Here is a 16,172-nt window from a genome sequence, read left to right as displayed (position 1 = left end):
CAGAGAACAACTCGATGTGGACCTACCAATCTTCAACCATCCGGCATGTCGCCATCAGCGGCACCACCTCCCCCCTACACACACATACATGCATACATACATACACACACACAAAATTCCATAATTACTCCAGAATGTGATCCATTCGGGCAGTTGCTGCCGTTAGTTTGATCTACGCCGTACACGTAAACGTCAAGCTGTGTGCACCGGCTGTATACCCAATCTAACATCATCAATTGTCTTCACACAGTGCTGCACTTGCTGTGAAGGTTCGTCTACTCCTTGTTCGCTTCACCACCGGTTTCACTCACTTTGCAATATTCTGCTCAGCAACACTCAACGTGGAGCTGTGTTCACAACCGCCGCCGAACGAGTGGCCTTGAGTCTGGCCAGGCCCTCACTGCTGGAGACGGCTGTGACGACCGGGATTCTGCATTCGTGCCCATTCGTTCCCATACGTCGCGGCGAGCGCTCAAATGCTTCGAACATGAAAAACTTGTTCTTCTGCAGTCCAAATTCCACCAATAGACGGTGAGAATTTGGGTCTGACCCAATCCACTGCTATCTGCAGCTACCAGCTATTTTACACGACGTGTAATAAAACACCAAATATCTTCAGATACCACAATGATACCACATTGTGGTATCTGAATATATTAGGTCTAAAGTCAGGACTGGCAGTTTACTAAAGCGTACGCCCATATACGGCATGGCGTGGCCCATAACGGCGCTAGTCTTGGGGACTACACACTCGCGCAGGACCTGTTGGCCTGTCGATACTAACCACTTGTGCTCGCTAGTGTTTCCTTATCGTTGTTTGTGTAGCGTCCACCCACTGGAGTCCATCGAAGCTGGCACCACCCTCTCCTTCAGACAAGTATATGCACACGGCAAAGACCTCTGCTACTGCGGCAAGTCCTTTTCTCACCAATCAACAACTCTGAAATAAGTAGATATGCCGTGTATCAGACCAGCTCATCAAGGCGGCAGCAGGAGGGATGTGTGCTGGTTGCTGTAATGCTCTGTTAAAATGGAAGTTTGAGTGGAGGGCTTTGCCGGTCTCAGAGTTAAAATGTAGTTTAGCTAACAGGTTTGTCACTGATATATTGTATGTATCCGTTTGTAGGTCACCGAAGCAGAATTTAAGTTTACACGCGTTAGATACTAATTAAATTGCTAATTTAATGCTTCCGGCTCAACCATTTGGAAAAAGCGTCTATGCTCTTGACTCCACGTTCACGTACCGCGTGATGGCGGATTCTACCGACAGCCCACTACTTACACGTACGTGTTTTATAACGCACAATCGTCTGGAAAAATATTTGGGTGGTGATCGCCACTTTGTGCCAAATGCTTCTCGAGATTTTCGATGGATGGATTATTTGCTAAGCCGTATGCCATTCATCCCAAAGTTCACGAACTGTCGCAACACAACGGCTCATCATATAAGTTGGCGTAAGTTCGCCACTCAGCGTTGTCGACGGATTGCGAACTGCATTATTCAAAGCTGAGATCGCAATGTTCGTATCGTTGTGTTGTGTAATAGGCCCACGATCGAGCTTTTGAACAGGAACTAACGGGAACGATATTTCACCATGATGAAATGCGGTAACGTCGTTTTAAGTTTTTTTTTAACCAGCTCTGTCACAGCGCGATGGTTTGGTTCATGATCACTTCACGTTGTGTTTGTATTTGTTGCGCTAGTAGTGGTATTGCGACCTGAAGCTGTATTTCAACTGGATTCTCATTGGTCCGAGCAGATGAGAGAGCTTGAGCTGTATACTTCTGGAAACGTTCTCCAAATATTTCATTCTGACGGATCCGAGATGGAAGCTGATCAAATAAAAAAAAGGCTGAACCTTGGAGCAGGACAGTGCGTAAGTACTCTAAAAGCTCTAAAACTCCACGTGCCGCCAGATTTTGTTCCCATTCTCCATTTGACGCTTCTGATTTGTGGATTTCTTGGAGTGGAAAAATGTTAGCTTTTAGGTTATTTGGTGGTTCTACGACTGCGCGTTCGAGATAATACAGTCGCGAGCGGGGCTGAGTACACAGCATCCACCGTGCCCAACCCCACCTTCCATGTCTGCGCGTCTGCGAGATGTCCACATCTGCGCTTTCGAATTGACGTACACCCTGTTGTCAGTTAATATAGGTTTTCTTATTGAACGTCAAACCCAGCTTTTTAAGTACAGCTTCATATTCATAGCAGCTTAAATGAGTGTCGTACGAGATTGACTTAATTCTGTTCTACCGCGTAAGAAATTAATGTCGTACCAGTCCTTAGATTAACGAATGCTCGGAAATGGTGCACAACTCACATGACATCTCTCAAATAGATAAAATATCTCAGAACCAAAAGGACATAGGTGAACATCTTTGTTGCGCATAAAGCTAACGTGTTGGAGTTTTCCATAAGTGTTTGGTTCGCCGTGTTGAATTAGAATGACGAGGGCAATGCATGGTTAAAGGCTTTCACCATCCAGCTGTTGTGAAAACACATCTGCAAGCCCAATAACACGCATGTTTTCTCCACGAATCAATCCATAATGAGAAAGTAGAAATGCTGATCGTCCTCGAAGATCGTCAAGTTGAAGAAAAGGTATCACAAAATATTTCTAAATTGCAGCTCAGACTGATAGCCATCCCAAAGGGAGGGCCATCGTGGTGGCAGCATCTTTTTTTCTTTCTAAAAGCATATTAACTAGTTAGGTAACACAAAACGGATATTGCGATTACATCCTAAATCTGATACTAAGTCGGGTCAGGCCCATAGTGTGGCCACTGCTGTACCGTAAGCCACAGGCTGAATAAGACAATCGTAAAAAGTTCGTTGTTAATAAAATTCACAATCCCAAGAAAACGTTTTACACCGTGAAAAGTATGATCAATGCGCGCCACTGGACGGGGTGCTTCCCGCCACACTGCCATCGCGCCCACTTTAGTTTCGCGATCTAAGATGCCACGAAGACCTAAAAACGAGAATCACAAGAAGCTTCAGGTTTACAAACTTAAATACCTATTAGTTGTATTATATAGCTTTAATAGCTTTTGCCTAGGTAATCGAGTATCTCAGCGAAGCGGAATCTGTTACTGCAACATCAAAGGCGCTTTCTGTTCATCGTTCGACACTGTACCGATGGAAGAAGCAGGCTATTCGACTGGATTGCCGACATGCGAAAGAATAGGTCGGTGTGTGTTTCAATGGAGTGGTTGCTGTTGACGTTGACCAAGTACACTCCCACGCTCTCCAAGGACAGAACGCGTGTGGCAAACCTCATGCATATCCATCGGTTTCTAAAACGCAGCCGCTTGACGATCCGCCGCATTACTCACAAAGAAAGAAAGAAACGAAGCGATATGGAGGTACGCAAATGACATATCGACAATTGGTATTATTATTAATTCTTTGTGCTAGCTTATTAGCTCAACTTTTGCCAAATAGGTTGTGGGGAACATGTTTTCGCACTCAATCCACCATACAATTGAGGAGAAGGGCATCTTAGCCTGGGAAACGGGCCCCTCTAAGTACGCTGCCGTATATAACACGGCAATATACATCCACACGATTATTTTTATTTTTTATTTTACTTACAGTTTGTTCGATTTCTAACATTTAATATTTCTAATAATAGGGAGTGCGGTAAATAGTTTCCTTGCCTCAGTGTTTCTAGCTGCTTCAGTAACCGGACACAAGCTCCACCCATTTGTCGTATTTGCCGGTGTTCCTGGTGCACGAGCCACGGAGGTATGGGATCCTGCGTTTGGTACAGATGACGTCGAGCATACGGTGCAGCGCAAGGCGTTCTGTAATGAGCACGTGATGCTGGAGTGGATCGAGAGAGTACGTACAACCAATTCGATACTTATTTTTATATTTCCTTTTTAATTTCTGCTCTAAATTAATTAATTTAAAGCGGTACTGCAGGTGTGGAAGCCCTCGGTAACCGGTTACGAGCTCTCTCTGATGAATAACCTGAAGGCGCATAAGATGGCGTCTGTACGCTACGTACTTCGACAAGAGTGCTGCGCCGAAGTAAAGTTTGTGCCTCCAGGCATTACTGGGATCAGTCAACCATGGATGTTGCCGCCATGAAAGCTTGCAAAGATCGAGTGAGGTGCGTTTGGTTTTTTCAAATTCTCTTTGGTAATACTGGTCTAAATTGCTATTGTAATGCTATTTAGAACTTTGTATCTGCAACACCACATTAACAATGACTTTCTGAGCACAGCTCAAGAAAAGCGGGCATTGATCTCCCGCATCATTGCGGATGCGTGGAGTGCTATCCCAGAAGAAGTAATTGTCAAGGGATTCGTGAGGGCTAAAATCGTCCCGGTTGGACCACGCGATGCTACTGGTTGTTTCCGTGTCCACGCTGTTGATAGTACCGAAGATCCAGTTGTCTGTGACGAAGAGTAACAAAACTGCATTAATACACGTTGCTTTTTTTCTTTTAACTTATTTTTGTAAAGTTACTTTATTAACAATGGAAGGGGTGTCATGACTATCAATTTCAGGATTATTGAGCTTTTTTCGCCGGTGATTCGTTTTACGAGTAGTTGCACTGCCGTGCGTCTCACTGAGTCTGTGGTTTACGGTACTCATAAACTATCTGGTAGTGAAAGGGTTAACCCATTCACTACCAGATATTTTTTAGGGGTCCGTTTGGTACCCATAAATCGTCCAATGAGCGACAAGTACATACTAAAAAAACCTATTGATGATCAGCTGCGTTCAACGTGTTTGCACGCAGAGTAACTTACGGTACTCCTCAAAATTCAAAATTTCAAGCTCGTGATGGTCATTGGAGAAGTCCCCTCGCGGACCTGCCGCTACTGCGACGACGAGCCGTGTGAGTGGGTCCAGTACAGCAGGGACATTACAGGAAGCAGACTACGCATGCTCACGTGCAGTCACAGACGGCTTACCTCTCGCCTAGTGACACGAACGCTAAGTCAGCACTACTACTACAAGAAGTACGGCCAATTATCGAAGAAGACACGGATTCGCCTTCCTTTTTTGTGTGGAACGAGGAATCCAGCGGCTCGACAACGCTGTCAGGTATATTATACGGTTGTTACTCTGTTTCGTTAGGTAACTCAAACTCATTCAGATATGTGATCGTTCTGTTCTTTTTCAGCCGTGTGTGTACGGTTGGATCACCACCCGCGGCGGAACAAACGGAATCCAGTGCTGAGCGAACCGTGAGCGAGGTTGGTGTCAGTGCGTGACGGTAGTGGAAGGCACTGAAACATGCCACCCGAAACCCCCTATGACAGCCCGTACATCCAAACAGAGCTTTCTTCGTGAAGCCCCACAGTGAGCATAGATAACACATAACTTTTCCAGTCGAATACCGTCGTGAGTTTGGCGTTATTGCGTGGAGGTTATCACCGCCCCCCACGACTTCTGCTATTGGCTTGCTAGGTGACGGCTCACAGCGGCGCTCTTTCGCGATCTTGGCTCTCTGCTCAGCTGTCAGCTGCTCGGCTACTCTCTGCTTGAAGTCGCGGAGTTTCACCCGCGTTGCTTTAGGTCCTGCAACCTTTTTGAATAGTGAATACGCATTGATGAGCGAGCGCTAAATCCAAGGACCATGTCAAAATACTCATTGATAGGCGCTGCTCCTTCAGGCAAATTGGATTGGTGCTCCTGATTTGATCTACTCTGTCCACACCGTTCATGAACAAATTGTACGCGACCGCCATTGCTGGGACGTGGAATGTTTTGCGATGCAGCACGCTGTCAAGTGTCCAACGCCGCAGAGTGGCAAGCCCACGACATAGCCATATTGCTTCATGAGAGTCACCTGATTGTACACGCTGAGAAGGTGTACCAGCCAAGTCGTTCGTGTAGAAAACTACGGTAAGCTTGTCTCGAAAGACGATGTATCCCGCATTAGGAGCGATAGCCATCGGTGCTATATACTGCGTCTTCTGGTGCGGCGGTAATTTCTTCTGAGCTCTGTTATGCTTCTCTTGTTGCCTCTACCAGTCCGATGGCACGTCTACCGCCGCAACCATCCCCCATGAACCCCGTTCAGCTTTGTCAATCCTAGTTTTAGTCGCTTCTAATTCCATTGCATTCGACTTACCCTGCAGCGATATTCGCACCGTACCCAACATCTTCATCCCACCATCAGTAAATGCCGATAGCGTCTTTGCCAAGTTGTGCCTCGTATAAAAATTATCACAAACTAGCAGCCGGTGGCCACTCGTTGCCTGATGTGTTTTAGTGAGGTGGCGACACATTGCGACCCAGAGCGCGCTAGCATCTTTTCGATCCATGGGAATGTCGGCACGATCGAGTGTCCTGAATAGTGCCGAGCGTAGCCCAGGAATCAACCCGACGTATCTCGCTGCAGGAGACGTTCTCGTTCGGTTACCAGATCCGTTATCCCACACTGTGTACGCATATAAAATCTCCCATCCCACCACAGCGTAAAAGCGAACACCATATTTATCTGGCTTCGAAGGCATGAAAGTCTTCGCGGCCGATCGAGCTTTGGTGCGAACTGTGTTCTCGTCGAGGCTCACAGCCCCTACGGGTACTGCAATTGCAGCGGACTTTTCCTGGATCTGAGCCATAAGGCGCCGGCTGTGCCATAGTGGATCCTATTCTCGATGGCCAACAGGGGCACTATCTGGTGCGTGAACCTGAAAACGCGCTCTAATGCTCTCAAACCGATTCCTTGGCATGGTCAACGCGAAGTCGGATTGGCCCATAAATAACTTACGCGACCAGAGCTCCTTGATCTCTGTAACAGGGTTGAAACTCATGGCAATCTCCAACCCTAGATAGGCATCGAGTTCGTAGACAGTGGCTTCAGGTTTCCCTTTATCTTTTAGCATTGAGTTGGTCCAAACGTGTAGCGAATCTCTGAATTTTCTCGTGAAGAAAATCGAGAAAAGACTCAGCTCACCTCGATTTTTGTTATCAGCACTCACTTCTCCGTTCCGTATAATGTGTAGCCCGCTGTTCTGGATGATTCCATTTACATACGCGTTGTCAGTTCTGCCAAATATTGGCATCGTTTCCTCAGTTGATGACGCTGATTCGCTATCTGATTCTGTTGCGATGTCCACCTCCTCGTTTGACAGGACGGCGGCAGCGCTGTCTTCCACCTCCTCAATATCAGAAGTCTCGAATTCCCAGTCGGCTCCATCGTCGTTGTTGTTCAGTAGTTCAGATATGTCCACTGCCAGAATAGTGCAAAATAATGATTGACAATGAGAGAAGTGAAAATTTGTGGTAATCACGGGGCCACACACTATTATGTCTTAAGCAGTAATGCTACGGAGATGTGTTGATACGGGTCCAGTGAGGACCTGTTTGTCCTTGTGAGCTGTAGACCTAAACCCCGCTGGGAGAGTTTCTACCAATCAGTAATGCTTATGTATCCAGTTGCAGGTCTGCTGCGGACATGTATTAATAACAGCGTACAATTTTTGTCGATAGTGAAAGGGTTAAGTAACACAGCAACGGTCCCCAAAACGAATCATTTTAGTTTCCCCCCCCCCCCTTTATTTATTTATTTGCAAGTTTTTCGCTAAAAAAAATGACTTTCATAACTGGCCAGTTTGAAAGCTTTTTTACTTGTGTACAAAACACAATCTTCTTGTCTACCATCTCACCAAAGATGGCTCGCTCGGATGACGAGCCGCGGCGCCGTCGTCACGACGGCAAAAGGAAGCACAAAAAGCGCCATCGCCACTACTCGGACTCTGACAGTGATGCGGAGACGCGTGCTGAGCGCAAGGCGCACAAAAAATCTGCTAAGATGCTGGCTAGCTTGGGCTATTCGGACGAGACGAACCCGTTTGGGGACTCAAGTCTGAGCCAGCCCTTCGTGTGGGGCAAAAAATATGAGGACAAGGGCAAGGAGAAACCCACGGCGAGGGAACTTAAAAAGCAGCAGCTACGACGTGTAGATGAGATCCGTAAAGCTCGAAAACGTCGCGAGGAGCGCGAGGCCGAGCGAGAAGAGATGGAGCGGCTCAAGAGTGAGGAGATGCGCCTGAAAGACGCCGAACAGTACGAGGATTGGCAACAGAAAGAGGAGCAATTTCACCTCAAGCAGGCTAAAGTGCGCAGCCAGTTGCGGATCCGCGCCAACCGTGAGAAACCAGTAGACTTACTGGCCAAGAACTTACTGTTAGTATCGGCTAAGCACGGCGCGGACGATGAAGATGAGTTCTTCAAGAAGGAGATCGGACGCATTAGGGTGGAGCATAGACGACCGCACGCCGTTGTAGAGGTGCTGTCTATGGATGAACTCAAAGAGCTACAGGAAGATGTTCGTACCTATGAAGAGCTCGAGGAAAGCGGGAATGGAGGACACAACGCTGAATTCTGGAAGTTAATGAGACTCGTGTGTGACGATCGTATTCGACGCTTAAAGAAGTCCCAGAGTGAAGGACAAGCAGGCAGAGGAGCGATCCACGACTCGGTGAATGAGACGATTGAGGAGATGCTGGACGGAAAGGATAAGCAGGAATTGATTAAGTTGCAAGGCGAAGTGAAGGAGACTATTGCCAGTGCATCGAATGGGGCGACAGGAGTAGATGTCGACTTCTGGGAGGAAGTGACGCAGCAGATCCAAGTGTACCAGGCTCGTGCAAGACTCACCGAGTTGCATGAAGAGATGTTGACCAAGTTGGCTGATCTAATGGAAGAACATGAGAGACGCACTGCCGAGGAGGCAGCAGCTCGTGCAGCTGAAGACGAGAAGCACGGCGTAGTGGACGAGGACGGACGCGACGCTGGACGTGAGGCACGTGAGATGGAAAAGGAATTTGCTCGCAAGGGTCTGGATGAAGAAGAAGAGAGACTTGGAGCGTCGGAAGAAGTGGTGCTGGCTGACTCGAAGGTGACGCCGCGCTGGAGCGAGAAGTACCAACCGCGTAAGCCTCGCTACTTTAACCGCGTCAAGACAGGCTACGACTGGAACAAGTACAACCAGACGCACTACGACCGTGATAACCCGCCGCCCAAGTCGGTGCAGGGCTACAAGTTCAATCTCTTCTATCCTGACCTCATTGACAAGCAAACAGCCCCGCGTTTCTTCTTGGAAAAGACCAACTCGGACGAGTTCTGCATCATTCGCTTTTCTGCTGGTCCCCCATACCAGGATATTGCGTTCAAGATCGTCAACCGCGAGTGGGAATACTCGCACAAGCGCGGCTTCAAAAGCGTGTTCGAGCGCGGTGTCCTTCATCTCTATTTCAACTTCAAGCGTCACAGATACCGTCGGTAGGACAGCAAAGAGAGCAGCAGGAAGTGCTGAGTAGCGAGGTTGTAATAAAGACAACGCTGAACACTTAATCAACACATTGTCGCTTCACTTGCTGGCACTAATGCAAGTAGTAGTTATCGATGGACCGGTTGTCGAGATGGGTGCAGTGGACGACGTTTTCCATAGAGAAGAATGTACATGTATGTTGAAGTGGTAACCTGAAACGGAAACGATAACTTGCCGTTTTCGTCGTTTCGCTATTAAGGAGCTCACCATTTCCGTAGCGACGTCACCATGCATAGCATACACGTTGCACTTAAAGTCTCAGGGCTTCCTACAGCACATGGAAATAGGCATCTTGCTATAAAATATGTTTAGAAATGGTCCGAAATGGTCGTCCAAATTTGGTTTCTGAGAAAGTGTTGTATATGGGCCGTTTCTGCGCGCCACGTGACAGAAAACGATGAACGCCAGGCGTGAGTAATGGCCGTTCCCTTCCCCTCTTGTGTACCACACACGAAAAACACGTCTGCTGCTGTCGTTCACAGCCATTCTCACTTTATTCGGAGGTTCCGCGCTCAAGCTTCGTTCTGTTCTTGCCCATAGTGACTCCAAGTCTTCGGCGAGATCTGGAACAGGAGCGCTTCACATTCCCCGTCTACTCAGGTTCTCTGCCCGTCATGAAGCTCTACCCCGTGCTCGCCTCGGCGCTCGCCGTCGCGTGCGTGGCCACATCAGGCCTCACGATTGTCGCCTCTCAGGAAGTCGCTGGCCTCAGCGACGAAGCAGGTTTCGCGCCCGTCGTGGGCCAAGAGGTCAAGTTGACACCGTCGCTAAGGAGACACCTACAGACCAGCGGCAGCGGCACTACCGAGGCCCCTACGACCACGGAACCGACGCCGACCACAGCCACGCCGACTACCACGTCGCCAACCCCGACAACAGCGACGCCAACGACTACCGCTCCGACGCCAACGACAGCGACACCTACGCCTACCACGGACGCCCCCACGCCTACGACGGCCACGCCAACGACGACCACAGAGACCACCGACACGCCGGAGGCTACAACCGCCACACCGACGTCGACCACCGCCACGCCCGAAGCGACAACGGCCACGCCTACATCGACAACGCAGACGACGGATACGCCGTCTTCGACCACGGCGGCTCCTACTGCCGCGTCGACGACGTCGTCCACCTCATCGGACACGACAACTACGCCGTCAGCTACTGATAATGCGACAACGTCCAACTCAGGCTCGAGCGCCAGCGCAGGCACAGACACGTCGTCAGACTCTAGCATGAGTACAGGCGCCGTGATTGGTATCGTGGTGGGTATCGTCGCTGCTGTGGCCATCATTGCTACGATCGTCATGTGTATCATTCGCAGAAGACGCGAGGCGGACGACGACCCGCTCTCTCCCTTCGAGCTTTCCATGGACAAGGGCTACAACCCCACACCAGGCGCTTTCACCGCACAGAACTCGTACAACCCGCGAGCAATGGGGGCAACTGGTGCCTCGGCTAGCGGATCGAATACACGAACGCCCCCGGCAGACACCGTGGCAGCAGGTGTCGCCTATTCTCAGTTCTACGACAACGCAGCGACGTCGCCGGACTCGATGAACCGACTGGAGAGCAACGTGGACTCAGTGCAGACGGACCCTGGTAACCCCAACGCTACGAACGGCACGAATCTGTGGCTGAGCGCCATGGAACCCAAGGACAACGACTCGTACCTGAGCGCTCAAGAGTCTCCACGCTCGTCGCGCAACAGCAGCCGTAACAGCTACGAGCTCTCGTCGACCCACAACGTCGATGCAGACCAGAGCAGCCAGCTCAGCGGCCACAGCAACAACAAGAGCGACGACTTCCCGGACCACCACGATGACAACGACTCGGCTCGTGGCTCGTACGAGCTCTAAGTCGATTTTTGACGAGATTAAACTATGTAACAGTGAGCGGCGACACACAGAGATCAAGACGAGCGCAGTCTTCTTCTGTGTCGTCGGTTCTGTAGATTGTGAAAGTGGTTGAATGTGCGTACATATTTGGTTGGTTGGTATGAGCTGCTGCTTGCTTCCAGAAGAGAATGGAGCATCTAGTTTAGCACACGCAAGGCAGGACGAATGTTGATTTTTAAAGACCAGATCTGATGTAAAAAGATCAGACGAAGGCAAAGACGAAAGACATTATCCAACAACACGGAATGTTTTTCTAATTTACCAATCTCTAACTCTCCTCGTCACTACTATCACTATCAGCGGCGTTGTCGCGTTTGACTTGTTCAATGAAGGCTTCAAAGCCAGCTCCACCTGCGAGGTGATCTACTAGATCCGTTGGTGCTCGATACCCGCTCAGAGGGTTCGCACGGATTCCCTTCTTGGACTCAACCACCCGGAAGTCGACCACATGGTGCTCGTCTTCTGTATCCTGCGGCGTCGCTGGGCTCTCAGTCTGGAACTCCAGCAGCTCTTCCCATGAGAAGAGCAGCGTATCCGTAACTGCACCGAACACGTTGATGTCCAGCAGGTAGACGCGGTGACGCTTGTCCACATAAACATCAAAACTGTAGTTAGGGTCCGGGAATAAGAACTCGCCTTCAGCCTTGCGGAAGTTCTTCTTGTAGAACTCGTACAGCAGCTCACAGAGCTCGTCCTGCTGGTCTGGCAAGAACTCGTAAAACTCGTCACAATTACGCTGCGACACAGCCACGAGACGGCGACCGACGACAAAGCACCGGAACAGCATCGAGTCCAGGAAATTGCACCACTTTTTGAGCACCAGGTAGCTTTCTGTCGGCGAATTCTCGGTATTCTCACCACTGCAGCCAATATAAGGCTGCGTGAGGTCGTGTACGACAAAGTCTGAGGCCTGGAGCAGCAAAAATATGTCCTCGAAGTTCGTGCACTTGAGTGAACCGAGCATCCACGCAGCGTCACGTGGTGCACTCCAATTGGTCTTTGGGAAGAGTTTGCCGCCAAAATCCTGCAACACCTTCTCCACCTTCCTTTTAACTGAAGAGATGACAGCGAGTTGATCGTCTGTAAGCGCGCTGGCAGCATCTACTTCTTCGTCATCATCTTCATCTACGATCCCAGACGCTACAGGAGCCGATGGGAGCGTCACTCCGTCCGCTAGCAGCAAAGATACGAACTCAGTCGGTAGAGGAACCACTTCACCTTTGATGCACACGCGTTTAAGCTGCGGATACCAAGCCGCGAACGCGCAGTTGTTCACCTGCGCCGCCGAGTACGACGGTCCAGTCGCCATCTTGCTTAGCGGATTATTAGTGTGCGTCACATTAGAATCCAGTACTCCGAATTAATTAGAAACGGTTTTTAATACTCTCAAATAAGAGTGAAAGTAGAAAGGTGCCACGAAGCCAATTGAAGACAAGACACTAAAAGCTCGTGTGCCATCATGCCGATCATCACCTTCGTTGCGCGCGTCTCGGACGGCATGTTGCTGGTACGTACCTCTCCCTTGGCAAAGGGATATTTTAGCATCACCCGGCGCAAGTTTGGTTGCGCAGATATCTTTCTATCAACAGTAAATGTAGCATAATGGCTCACCTTGGGGTGATATTATTCTGCAGGTCGCGTCCATGGAGTCTATTGGTGACGCGAACGGAAACCTGGACACGTATAAGCAACAGGCTAAACAGATAATGAAGCGATTGGATCAACGCTCGCCCACCAAGTGCAGCATCGAGTCGGGCGCCTACACCTTCCAGTACGTTAGCGCGAGAAGAACGTCAGTTAGTAGCCTCTAAACGTTATGTTGTTTGATACTATACAGCTACCTGATCCAGGAGGGCGTGTGCTATTTGACGCTGGCGGATCGAGGGTTCCCTAAGCGTCTGGCCTTCTTGTATCTAGAAGAAGTGCACGCAGGCTTTGTGGAGGAACTGGAACGCGACAGCGGCAGCAACTGGCGTGACGTCGTCACGACTGTCGCGAGGCCCTACGCATTCATCAAGTTCGGTAAGAAAGCGAGTTTTCTGCTGGTGGCTCTAGTTGTTCATAAGTATTGTGATACTACAGACAAGTTTATCCAGAAGAAGCGCAAGGAGTACGCCGATCCCAGCTCTTCGCAGAACATGCACCGCCTGAACGACGACCTGGCTGATATCCACAATATCATGCGCAAGAACATCCAGGAGGTTCTCAACCGCGGCGAGCGTGTCGAACGTATGTTCCAAATGTTGTTAGGAAAGGCAAGGTTGTTGCTGACGATCCTCTCTCTGGGTGGTTGCTGTGCTTGTTGTCAGATGTTTCGCGTATCTCGTCGAACTTGGCGGACAGATCAAAGGACCTCAAGTGGGGGGCCAAGAAGCTGCGGATGCAGGCCATCTACCGCCAATACGGCCCCATCGTCGCTGTCGCGCTCTTCGTGCTGCTCGTTATTTACATCAAGTTCTTTTAGATTAGGCAACAGCAGAGTTCCAGAAGTTGAGCAATGGTGTTGCTCGGCATACTGAAGGAGATATTACCTAGAAGAACTATTAAATTCGAGATCGATTGAGTGAACTTGCTGTACCTGCCTGTAATGCTCTAGTTGTCGAGTTATTATTGCGCATGAAAGGTCGGGACGCGATCTCTCGACTATCACGTCCACTGGGCTAGATCAAAAGAGCTGTAGCATTGAAGTCATGGCCTCCAAGGATATCTGGACCGTGATCTCCACGGAGGACTCAACCAAGAAGCCACCAAAAGCAGCGGATGGTGCTGAAGGCGAAGCAGTCGAGAAACTTATGGCTGTCCCAACACCTGAGGAGCGTGACACCTTTACACTAATTGTCGGTCCTCGTGGATCTGGCAAAACCTCACTCACAGCCAATTTCCGCAATTCATCAAAAGCCGAGGAGATCAAGCCAACCACCGCGTTAGACTACGTGTTCGTTCGACTGCGTACTGCTGGACGACCGTCAGTAGCGCACATGTGGGAATTAGCGAGTACCAAATGTGTAAACGAAATGATCAAAGTCCCACTAGGACCGGAGCGTGTCTTGAATGGGGCGCTGGTGATTGTACTGGATCTGTCGGCTCCTGGAGACGTCGTGGCGGCATTGGTGAAGTGGTTAACCACACTTTACACAGTTGTAAAAGAGGTTCTGAAGGCTAAAGAGAAGAATCCAGTGGACAAGTTCGCTGTTGATGCGCTTAAACACGACGCCATGGCACGGTATGGCAACGGACACCCAGACAGGGATGAAGTCGCACCTTTACCTTTGCCAGTACTGGTAGTAGGCAACAAATACGACACGTTTCGAGACGAGGACTCAATCAAGCGCAAAGGGATCACTCAGGCAGTAAGGTATCTCTCACATATGTACGGAGCCAGCGTCCTGTTCACCAGTATGAAGGACAAGAACCTCGTGACACAATTCCGATCAATCATGAAGGGGTTTGCGTTCCGAGCCATGGCTCGAGGTGCCAGTAAAGAGGTCGATCCCGCCAAACCATTATTCGTGCCAGCAGGAGCTGATCTATTCGAGGATATTGGTGTTCCAAAGAGCGCAGCGTGGCGTCAAGATCGATTCGGGAAAGATCAACATGAAGAAAAAGCTCGACAATGGATCAAGATTGCAAGCGAGTATTATCCGCCGTCAGCTAATGCAAGTGAAGACCTGCTTACTCAGAAAGAATTAAGCGAGCAAGATGATAAAGACGGCGAGGAATCGTCGAATCAATTCCCTGAGCCAAACATCGATCGTGCACGGCAGCAGAAACAGTAAGCTACTGACCTGCTGTACTACGCAGTAGTTCCTTGTCTAACCATTGTTTTGCTAACCAGGGAGGAGCTGCGTCGATACCGCGACAACCGCCGGAAAGCACAAGAACGCAAGTCCCGTGGTGCGTGAGACTCCACGTCAATATAAAGAGGACTCTTTTGCACCTACTGAATCAATAAACGACTCGAAATTCTCGAGTAAAGCCCTCAATACTGCAGAAAGTGTGCCTATTAGCATTCAATTATGCAGCACCCCTCTCTTCTGTATTGTGTAGCCATCTTCAAACTACTCAACCTTAACCTGCGAGATGCCGCTCGCGTCAATCAACTGCAATGAACAACAGCAGTGTCAATAACAGCTCATTCTTTCAACAATCGTTGTATCTCGTACCGTGTACGCCCATTGGCCGTTGCGCACGAGGAAGCGCATGTCGAGCTCTGCGCGGCACTTCTTAAGCACCTCTTTGGCCTCATCCAGCGTCATGTCCGGCTTCCACTCGCGGTCGAAGATGGACAGGCAGAAGTGCGCACCATAGCCGTGTGCTCCAAAGTTCACCTTGACCATGGAGCCGAGGTAGTCGATCCAGTGCAGACTAGGGTCGGCCTTCTGCTCTGGCGTGGTATCCACGGCGCCGATAAGCAGGTTCACCTGGTACGGGGAGCGGCGCAGGAAACGCGCTAGCTCGCCGCGCACGTAGTTGGCGGTGGCTGGACCGTTGAGCGTCACGCCGTTGCGCAGCTCGTAGAGCTTCATGTTCTTCTGAATGTACTCGCCAAAGGCCAAGCGGTCGCTCTGCGGACCCGATGTGACCATCACTTTGTGATCGTCCAGGTTAATGGACTGGTAATTAGTGACGATAGAAAGTTAGATGGCGAATTACGAGGCGTAGAGTGGGAAATAGAGCGCGATAATTGCAGGAGATACGCACCTTATCTTCGTCATCTTTATACACCAGGATGCTGCGCGCCACCTTGCAGTCAGCGGCCAGCAGCACGAAGTCCTTACCCACGATGCCGAAGATCGAGTCCATTTTGTTTTGTTTCTCCCTCTTTACGTTGTGGATCTAGTGAGATCCTGTATGCGGACTTTTACCCAATCCAGTTACATTATGCATTAGGATTCGTTGAAAGAGCTCCAAACTTATTGATTGGTAGATAATGCAATGTTGAAGTGCCAAAAATGCCCAAGTCACAAAG

General features: G+C 49.6%; 7 protein-coding genes across 11 annotated transcripts; 4 read left to right on the top strand and 3 right to left on the bottom strand.

Moving 5' to 3' along the window:
• Positions 1-336: 336 nt before the first annotated feature.
• On the bottom strand, positions 337-711 carry PPTG_22255 (hypothetical protein; the record flags this gene model as incomplete). The annotated part of the gene is made up of 2 exons (XM_008902838.1): positions 337-504; positions 697-711. 2 exons carry the CDS (start codon positions 709-711, stop codon positions 337-339), a joined length of 183 nt encoding a protein of 60 aa, XP_008901086.1.
• A 6,894-nt stretch (positions 712-7,605) lies between these two features.
• On the top strand, positions 7,606-9,353 carry PPTG_08528 (hypothetical protein). Its single transcript, XM_008902646.1, has one exon. It carries the CDS (start codon positions 7,641-7,643, stop codon positions 9,255-9,257), a length of 1,617 nt encoding a protein of 538 aa, XP_008900894.1. The 5' UTR covers positions 7,606-7,640; the 3' UTR covers positions 9,258-9,353.
• A 407-nt stretch (positions 9,354-9,760) lies between these two features.
• On the top strand, positions 9,761-12,237 carry PPTG_08527 (hypothetical protein). Its single transcript, XM_008902645.1, has one exon. The coding sequence runs from the start codon at positions 9,917-9,919 to the stop codon at positions 11,162-11,164; it is 1,248 nt and encodes a 415-aa protein (XP_008900893.1). The 5' UTR covers positions 9,761-9,916; the 3' UTR covers positions 11,165-12,237.
• Positions 11,416-12,702, bottom strand: PPTG_08526 (hypothetical protein). The gene has a single exon (XM_008902644.1). It carries the CDS (start codon positions 12,510-12,512, stop codon positions 11,472-11,474), a length of 1,041 nt encoding a protein of 346 aa, XP_008900892.1. The 5' UTR covers positions 12,513-12,702; the 3' UTR covers positions 11,416-11,471.
• Positions 12,598-13,825, top strand: PPTG_08525 (hypothetical protein). Of its 4 annotated transcripts, XM_008902641.1 has the most exons (5): positions 12,598-12,710; positions 12,838-12,974; positions 13,041-13,225; positions 13,286-13,432; positions 13,513-13,825. In XM_008902641.1, the coding sequence occupies exons 1-5, from the start codon at positions 12,663-12,665 to the stop codon at positions 13,665-13,667; spliced, it is 672 nt and encodes a 223-aa protein (XP_008900889.1). In that variant the 5' UTR covers positions 12,598-12,662; the 3' UTR covers positions 13,668-13,825. The 4 variants fall into 4 exon arrangements, with proteins under 4 accessions (XP_008900889.1, XP_008900890.1, XP_008900891.1 ...); XM_008902642.1 differs by having other exon boundaries at positions 13,286-13,825; XM_008902643.1 differs by having other exon boundaries at positions 13,041-13,432.
• A 68-nt stretch (positions 13,826-13,893) lies between these two features.
• PPTG_08524 (hypothetical protein) lies at positions 13,894-15,231 on the top strand (the record flags this gene model as incomplete). Its single annotated transcript, XM_008902639.1, has 2 exons — positions 13,894-14,975; positions 15,039-15,231. The coding sequence occupies 2 exons, from the start codon at positions 13,894-13,896 to the stop codon at positions 15,103-15,105; spliced, it is 1,149 nt and encodes a 382-aa protein (XP_008900887.1). The 3' UTR covers positions 15,106-15,231.
• PPTG_08523 lies at positions 15,001-16,069 on the bottom strand. Of its 2 annotated transcripts, XM_008902637.1 has the most exons (3): positions 15,905-16,069; positions 15,367-15,816; positions 15,001-15,303 (listed from the first exon to the last, which is right to left on the bottom strand). In XM_008902637.1, exons 1-3 carry the CDS (start codon positions 16,004-16,006, stop codon positions 15,262-15,264), a joined length of 594 nt encoding a protein of 197 aa, XP_008900885.1. In that variant the 5' UTR covers positions 16,007-16,069; the 3' UTR covers positions 15,001-15,261. The 2 variants fall into 2 exon arrangements, with proteins under 2 accessions (XP_008900885.1, XP_008900886.1); XM_008902638.1 differs by lacking the exon at positions 15,001-15,303 and having other exon boundaries at positions 15,305-15,816.
• Between the last annotated feature and the right edge of the window lie 103 nt (positions 16,070-16,172).

The sequence above is a fragment of the Phytophthora parasitica genome (assembly GCF_000247585.1).
Source record: "Phytophthora parasitica INRA-310 unplaced genomic scaffold supercont2.14, whole genome shotgun sequence".
Classification (NCBI taxonomy): domain Eukaryota; phylum Oomycota; class Peronosporomycetes; order Peronosporales; family Peronosporaceae; genus Phytophthora; species Phytophthora nicotianae.
Note: the sequence above shows the minus strand (reverse complement) of the source record. Positions and strands in the feature narration are given on the sequence as shown.